General features: G+C 45.2%; 1 protein-coding gene across 1 annotated transcript; it reads right to left on the bottom strand.

Annotated features, from left to right (window-relative positions):
* Positions 1-4,763: 4,763 nt before the first annotated feature.
* Positions 4,764-6,176, bottom strand: LOC133885458 (probable membrane-associated kinase regulator 4). Its single transcript, XM_062325176.1, has one exon. It carries the CDS (start codon positions 5,967-5,969, stop codon positions 4,836-4,838), a length of 1,134 nt encoding a protein of 377 aa, XP_062181160.1. The 5' UTR covers positions 5,970-6,176; the 3' UTR covers positions 4,764-4,835.
* Positions 6,177-8,300: the final 2,124 nt, after the last annotated feature.

Below are 8,300 nucleotides of genomic sequence, written 5' to 3'. Positions count from 1 at the left end.
ATCTCTGGTCCATCGTGGACATGTGGACCAGCCCTCTGGCTGTGGTCCACGAACTCATGAACCTTTTCCATAGGTTTTCCAGTAGAAAAAGTAATGTTAATATTCCAGGAATTAGATAGTTTTGTAGAAAAACCCTCCCCCTTTTTAGTTTTAATGTTAGGTCCTGCCTTTTAGCATAATAACCCCCTAGATTCCTTTTTAGTTATTAGTTTTAGCCCCCGTCTATTTGTAGTTTAGCCCCTAGAACTTTAAACCCTCATTACTTTTTGCTCATAGCTCCAATTTGGACGATTTTTGCGCTCAAATTCTCATAGAGACATGTAGAATACTTTATAGGATTTTTACCATGTTTTAGTATTGTTTGGTATACTATTCTTAGTATTTTCTTTCATGTGCTTTTTTGGCGTGCCGTTCGGGATGTGAGTAGTTTGTGAGCCTGCAAGACCAAGTTTTTGAAGACTTTGAGCAACACTCAGCTGAAGAAAAGTGTCCTTGAACATCTTGCACCTATTTTAGGGTTTATGTTGTTGTTTATCCTTCATTGCATGCTTGTCTAATTTTTAAAGCCTATAATTAGGGTTTACTAGATTTTGTATGATTATCCTTGTCGTCGTTGATGAATCATAGGAAATGAAGGGTAGATATGCTAGTTGCTGTCATAGTTCGGGGTAAATGTTAAACTTTACTAATGATTATGCAACTTGAACCGGGTATGGTAATTATGTAACAACATGGTATAGAGATCATAACAGGATAGATTTGTGGTGATGGTGTGGGAATGCACGTGTGCGAGGATTCCACAATTGGTTTGTGGTTGTTCCTATGTGGGATCATAAGGACCGGTTCTTGAATATGTGACCAAGTTAAACCACACATTCACGAGGCTTATATGGGTACGGTCTGGCCAATTAATTAGCCACCCCTCTGATTCTGTGGGTACCAATAGACGATTGAGTGGCATAAGAGGGGGTCTCTGTACTGATGGAATCACTGTTAGCAGTGAAACCTAAGTGGGTGTCTACAAGTCGGTTGGAACTTTGTAAATACCTTGTAGTTAGACCCTGACTTCACACCCCAGAAGTGTGAGGCAAGACAGGAATCATGACTTATGCTGAAAACTGTGCAAACTTTGCAAAGTATAAAACTGATCAATCAGCTCTAGCCGTCTCGAAGCTCTAAGCTCCAAGACTAACGAACATGAAATTGATGGCTTGATGATGAACTCATGTGCTCAAAGGATGAATTTATGCTCACTAGCACTTAATCTCACTTTTCCAACCTAACTATCAAAATCTTGCAAGATTTGATGCACTAGATGAGTTAGGAGGGCTATTGAATGTCTATGAATGTATTTCTCTCGAGTTAGTTCAGTAATAACAGCATTTTAAAAAAGAGGGTGAGGGGGTATATATCCTCTCCCTAAAAAAAATTGCCGTTACAGAGATTTTTGTATAGACCCAGAGTATCTGGGTTATACCCAGAGACTCTGGGTTGACACTTAAATAAGTAACTAAGAGCCCTATCTAGAACCTAACTCAGATGGTACAGATGACTAACAGAATTTGAAGTATCCGGGTCAACCCAGAGACTCCAGATAAAATAAAAAAAGACCTAACAGAGCACCCCTGCCGAAACTGAACTCAGAGACTCTGGCTGACACATCACAATCCGGAGTATCCGGGTTAGTCTAGAGACTCTGGGTTCATACTAAAACATTTAACTTCCCCGTATACGTGTGGTGATTTGTGTCTCTCTTCTTTAGCTTAGATGGATACTTTAAGCACTGAGACATCCAATTAATCAGCAGTGGAAGAATTCTATGACATTAGTCATTTAATAGTAGACCAAAGTGCGGATCTCATAGTCAAAATAAGAAGGGATATGATATATCCGAAACAGATGGAATAGGTACGGAGAAAGCAAGGTTTAGGATTGAGTAGGATTGAGAAAGCCACTGCGCTGAGTGGAATTTTTATATTTTAAATTTTAAAATTTAGTAATTTTATATGCTCGTTTGAAAAATAGCATTTTTTTTCAACGGGCGGCAGGTTAAAAAAATAAAAATATAATATTCCATTATTATCAAAATTCAAAACACTATATAAATGGTCATAAAAAATTATGATACAGAGGATCGTAGCAACTCGCCCTCACAAAATTTTCAACTCAAAAAGTCACTCGTACACTACAAAAAGGACAAATTTGAGCTGAGTAATCGCCCCGGTGGGCCTAGCTAAATACACGGCCGCGCCCAACGCGCGCTCGCTCCTCCAACGCGCGCTCGCTCCTGCGCTTGCCTCGACCCACGCGACACAAAAGGTGCCGCTCCGATCGCGACCGGAGCCGGAGGGACGGGTGGGATCGCGTCGCGCCAGCGCAGCTTGTGGCGTCAGGTCCGTGCGTGACGCTGCGTGCTGGCTGTGGCGGTGGCGTGGCGTTCGGGAGCCGGGAACTTGGGACTCGTCGTCTACTCGCGTTGGGTCCTTGGGGCGGCGGCTGGCGGGTGCGCTCGTTGGCCTCTGGGATCGCACTGCGTTGCAGAGTGGAGACTGGAGCATCGGTCTTCTGATCCGGCCGACGCCGCACCCTTGATCCATCGTGCGCGTCTGCAGTCTGCACCATTCATGGCGATGTTTCACAGATGGGGATACGAAGGAAGGTGCTCCAAATGTGAAACCCAAAGGTGATAATATTCTTGTAGAGTTGAAGTGGCAATCACCGAGAGATTTAGCTCTAGGTGACTGCCACTACCCGGGTAGGTTCTAGTCAGCTGTCACCAAGTGTGCTCCATCTTCATGTCAGGTTCTCTGAATCGGTCCACGGGAGTGAATTCTTGTAGGCCAGGAGAAAGCACGAGCCGCAGCTTAAGTCATGTAAAAACCAGATGTTAGACACGACGCATAAGCCGATAAAACAATGCAAATCTTTGGCGAATTGTGGGTGCCGGAGATGCCGGGACGGTATAAAAGTAATCCTTGTTCCACGACTGTCAGACCCACCATTGCTCCCACAACATCAGTTTGATGGCTAAATCCCCTTGCCTTTGGCTTTAATTTTGCTCCACGTCTGATTGGCAATGGCATGCGAGTGCTCTCCAGTTTAAAGATTATTCGTCTTCGCAATTTCTTTACTCGATTTCCGCGTAAAAGCAAAGGAATGGATTTTTTTTTCGTTGAGTGGGATCCTTCTGATCTGATTTAGGACAGTAAGATGCTGACAAGCAGTGTTCTTTATGCGAAAACCAATGGATTTATTTGCTGATAGTTTATTGTATTGTTGTGGTGTAATTTCTCCATCATATGATACTCAGTGAAAGAGGGAAAACTAGTTGCAGTCTTGCAGACTTGGTTTTGTCAGGCAATTGTGTTGTAGGTAGGCTAAGCTGGTCCTGTCAGTTGCATCGCAGCTTTCATGGCCCCTCAAGTTTGAGCAGAATATGGAATCTGCTCCCTGTTTTCAGCTTTGGACGTTGGCCCTTAAACTACTAGATCTCTTTGTTTTATGTCAGAATCAGATGTACCCATCAAAGTTCGGTATAACTGAATCGCCAAATCAACTACAAGACCAAGGCTGCTCACAAGGCACTCGTTTTCATTGATCATTTAATTATGTTTCAAGTTGCTCGTGATCAGATTCAGGACTAGTAATAAGGGGATAAAAGAAAGATAAAATACCAACAATGAAATAAAAGTGACCCTCTCAAATCTGCAAAAGGATAAGAAAAAAGTAAGAAATATGAAGAATGGAATAAAAAGTGACCCTCTCAAATCTACTCAAGCATGTAAAAAGGTGCTGATCTAATTGTGGAGCCGTATCAGTCGGATAATCATATGCTAATTTATGCGTCATGTTGCCATGTGCCTGCCGATGCATACCAGGGGATTCATGGTGACATAGACAGCCACTGATGGGAACAAAAAGCTGCTGCCTCCATTGTTTCACCCGCATTGCCTTGTTTTCTTCTTTCTTTTTAATTTGGGGAAAAAATGTCCTTCAACAAACTGATTCTTGCTTGTTTTCTGATGATCCGTAGCTTCAAAGGTGTACATGATGCTGGTACTGTCGAGCAATATATATACCAATGTGTGGTATAATAGAAATTGAACCCTTTTTTGGCTTTCACGTTTTGTGTGTCGGCCACTGAAACTCGATGTTTCCTAAAAACAAAGAGAACGAGGGCCTGAGTTTCTGTATTTTACTTAACTTTGATGCACATGGTAGTATGGCATTACGAAACATAAGATTTTAGCTTGGACGAAGATCAGCAGGCAGGCCCAAATGTTAGAATACAGGTCTGTTTATAAGTCAATGTTCTGGTAAATCAGTTCAGCCTATGCAGTAATGCAGAGCCCTTGTGGAAGTGTGTGATAATTTATATTTTTTGAAAGACAACAACAACAAAGCCTTTGTTCCAAGTAAGTTGAGATAGGTTAGAGATGAAACCTACAAAATCCAACTAAAAAGACAGATGTGATATCTTCATGTCTTTGCTAGCTTTGATTGTCTTGCTTCAGTAAACCTTCTTGCGTTGGCGGTGCTTCGAGTTTGTAGTGTTCAGAAGCAAATGTAATCTAAGTAAGACTCTGCTCTCGATTTTTACTCCAAACCTAAGTAAAATTCTACAGCTCTTACATAATGAAGTGTTTATTTCCTGAAAGAAATTACTTCACCAAGACACATAGTTACTCTGATAATGTACTGAAAAGAATCTATGCTGAAAGTTTAGATGTCATTCATTTGAACAATATCATCACGACATAAGGTGGTCAGCAACAGAAGTTTTAGTTATCACAAAATTTTCAGAATGCATTGCATCATTGTACAATCATCATGATTCATGACACTGTCGTCCTCTCGATCAGCTCCTCTAGGCCGTCGGACTCTGCGGCGATCTTTGACGCCGCCGATGACAGGAACCGGAACCCGGCGTCGCTGGCGCTCTTCCTCACCGAGGCCAGGTGCTGGGACTTCTTGCAGTAGGCGATGAGGCCCTGGATCGGGTTCTCCACCTCCGAGCTCGCGCTGCTGCTCCTTCGCAGCGCCGGCCCCGCGCCGTCGGACTCGCTCGAGGTCCGCACCGACGAGGAGGCGGACGAGCTCGAGGACGACGAGCACGAGAAAGACGGCGGCGGCGGCGCAAGGGCAGGGGACGTCTTGTTCGACGACGAGCACCGGACGATGACGCTGGAGAAGGACCTCCTGTGCCCGTCCTCGCGTTCCTTATGCCGCCCTCCTCCGGGTGCAGCACGGCTGCCGCTGCCGCCGCCGCCCCCGCCGCTGTGCGAGGCGATGCACCTATTGCTTCTAATCTGGCCGAACGGGTTTTTCCTCCATGCCCTGAGGTGACCATGGCCATGGTCGAGCTCCTGCGCTCCCCTCGCCGCGCCATGAACGCTCTTGTCGTCCGGGTTCCCCGGCTTGGCGGCAAATATCGTCTTGAGGTAAGCCTTGGACGCCTTGAGCTTGAGGCCGAGGTTGAGCTGCCTCATGAACCTAAGCTTCCTGGACCACGGCTTCCTCTCGCCGGCCGCCGCTGCCGCGGCGTCCGCCAAGCCTGCAGCGTACTCTTGGAAGTACTCCTCCACGTTGAGCTCCCCGCTGACGTAGCACGAATTCGCCGGCGACGCCTTGCACGACTCGTACGGCGTCGCCGGGGCGGTGCTGATGCCGAGGAACCCCCTGCCCCCTCCCCTGTCGACGCGGCCGTCGAGGAGCTCCTCCACCATCTGGATGCGCGGCGGGAGGTGCAGCGGCAGCAGCTTCCCCTTGTAGAAGAGCTCATCCGCCGGCGACGCCAGGGGCTCCCCCCACTGGTCCAGCGGCGCCGACATGAATTCGAACTCCCTCGCCACATGCACCCCCGCGGCAGCTGAGCTCAGGTCCATGTCGATGTAATCCTCCTCCTCTTGTAGCGTCTCTCTATGCACCTCACGCCTCTCCTTCAAGTCCTCTCCTTCCCTTCTCGCCATTGTTCCTGCCTTGTGAACTCGCCGAGCCGCTTATTCTTGGCTGCTTGGAACCCGAAGTGGTTGCGCGTTCACGATGATTCAGAGCAAAACGGTAGAGCCATCCGTAAGGGGTTTATAAAATGGCTTACGCTGCTCTTGCTTTCCAAGGGCCCTACCATTGCCCGCATGATCTGCTTCTTGTTTGCGTCTCTGCCATCTCTCTGTCCCGGCTGCAGCACTGCACGTATAGTGACTGACGCAGCACTGAGTTCTAGCCGTCGCTGTCTCTGTGTTCCTCGCATATCATTGCTCTATCCCTGGCTTTCGTGCTTCTTTTCTGAGAGAAAACCGGCTTTGGTGCCGGTGTAAGTACTGATTAGGGTGGTGCTCTTTTGCTTTTTGCCTTCTCTCTGCTCCAGTGCATGCTTCTCTTCTTTCCATGGCTAGCCATTTCATTTCAGACAGGTTCTACTATGCATTATAGTAGTAAAGTGCACTGTTAATAGTACAAATTATTGGATTACTGTGCGAGCTGGTAATGATCATTTCTAGTTCCAACCAGTGAGTGACCGAGTTATGAGCACTACGGATGATATGCAGGACCTGTACTCGGATTCTTCCTTGGGTTACTGAATAGTTAATCCTTTCTGATTGAAGTTTGGTCTAATCTGTGGCTGCTAGAGATGATTTCAAATTCGAAGTGGGAAGCTCGTGCCCCAAAAACGGAAACAGAGCATGGAGCGAACAGTGATGTGCTACAGCTACCTCGTAGGCGTGTGCATTTGTTTAAGCCGTCTGTCTTCGTGTTGTGAACCCGTCGAAGTGTGTGAAGGGCTGAAAGAGCGTTGAGAAATTAAGTAGAAAAGCATCTTAATTTATATATGATAAGGTATTAATAATAATTTATGTGTCTTTAATTTAATTAGTTGATTGTGGATGTTTGTTTTTTTTTCTAAGTCCAGTTAGTGATGTTTGAATTTGGCGAATTCTTCTTTGTACGTAGAAAAATTACATATACCGAAAGTTTCGGTGCGAACATAAGATGTTCTGGTGTTCATCGGAAGTTTCGGTGTAGCCAGTGTATACTCGTCAGACTATTTCTTACAGAGAACAATTTTGGGCGAAATTGTAGATCCATGCACCGAAAGGTCTGGTGAATATGGTGGCTACATCGGAGGATAGCCCCGGAGTATTTTCAGTGCTGAAGAAGAAATGAAAGCAAACATCGAATGGTCCGGTGAATGACTTTGAGAGCGCCGGAGTATTTTCTACAGAGAGGAGAATTTTGGTGTCAAGTTTGATTATGTACGCCGAATAGTGCGATACTGAGATTGTGAACACCGGAGAATAAACCGGAACTTTTCTTGCAGAGAGCAAAAATTTTCTAGAATAGATAGTGTTACACTTACCGGATAGTCCGGTGTTCAGGAGCAGAACATACCGGAACATCCGGTATTCATGTTTTCGACAGAATGTATTCTGAGTTAAAGTTTTTGACTTAATGCTAACCTATAGATGTTTTATAGTGTGGAGAAATATGTTTGCTCGATTCAAGGTGTACAAGTGATGGGTGCAACTTGGCGATCAAGGAGGGTCGAGTGGAGTCAAGAGTGATCCTAGGTGTACACAGGCAGGTCAAGCAAAGCATGAAACGGAGGATGAAGATGACGTGTTGACAAAGTCAAGCGAATAGGATATCGATACAAATAATAAGACGGCATGAGGGATCGAGAGCGGGAGAGACTTGCCTGCGATCAAGATCTTAAGACGTTTGCCATACGTCATCATCGCAGCGCTTGTTTCAGGTAGAAGAAAGTGACGGCTAATCACGCTTTGAGAAGCGTGCTAGAGTTTTACGGTTTGATCTCAAAATCATGGGAGGACTAGAGGTGTACGTGGCACCATCACGAAGCTTGCGTTGAGACGAAGCTAAGTCGTAAAGGCGTCGCAGCCGTCCGATAAATGGAGAAAAAAATAAACTAAAATGCCATCGGTGGTAGGTAGAAGTGTATAAAAGAGGAGTATTTTAGAAAAAAGCTAAAAAACTTAGGGTCAAGTTTCTTAGGCCTAAAAATAGAGGGGTAGGACTCTAGAAGAGGTCAAACCAGCCATTTAAGCCCCTTGTGCAACCTATATGAGAGTATTGTGCTAGTGTTTTAGTGGAGAGAAGGATGAATGCTTAGCCTATGTAATAGGTGAGAGTTTTGAGAGAAAAATCTTTGTAATCCATCTAAAATAGGGCTGACCTTTTTTAGCAATAAAATTTATTTTGTTTCATATGCTTGAATTCTCTTCCTTCTAGTTTCCCTCTCTTGATTCTCTTGCCTTGTATGCAAGTTTTTTTCTTTCGGA

This window comes from Phragmites australis, chromosome 11 (genome assembly GCF_958298935.1).
Source record: "Phragmites australis chromosome 11, lpPhrAust1.1, whole genome shotgun sequence".
In the NCBI taxonomy this organism is placed as follows: domain Eukaryota; kingdom Viridiplantae; phylum Streptophyta; class Magnoliopsida; order Poales; family Poaceae; genus Phragmites; species Phragmites australis.
Note: the sequence above shows the minus strand (reverse complement) of the source record. Positions and strands in the feature narration are given on the sequence as shown.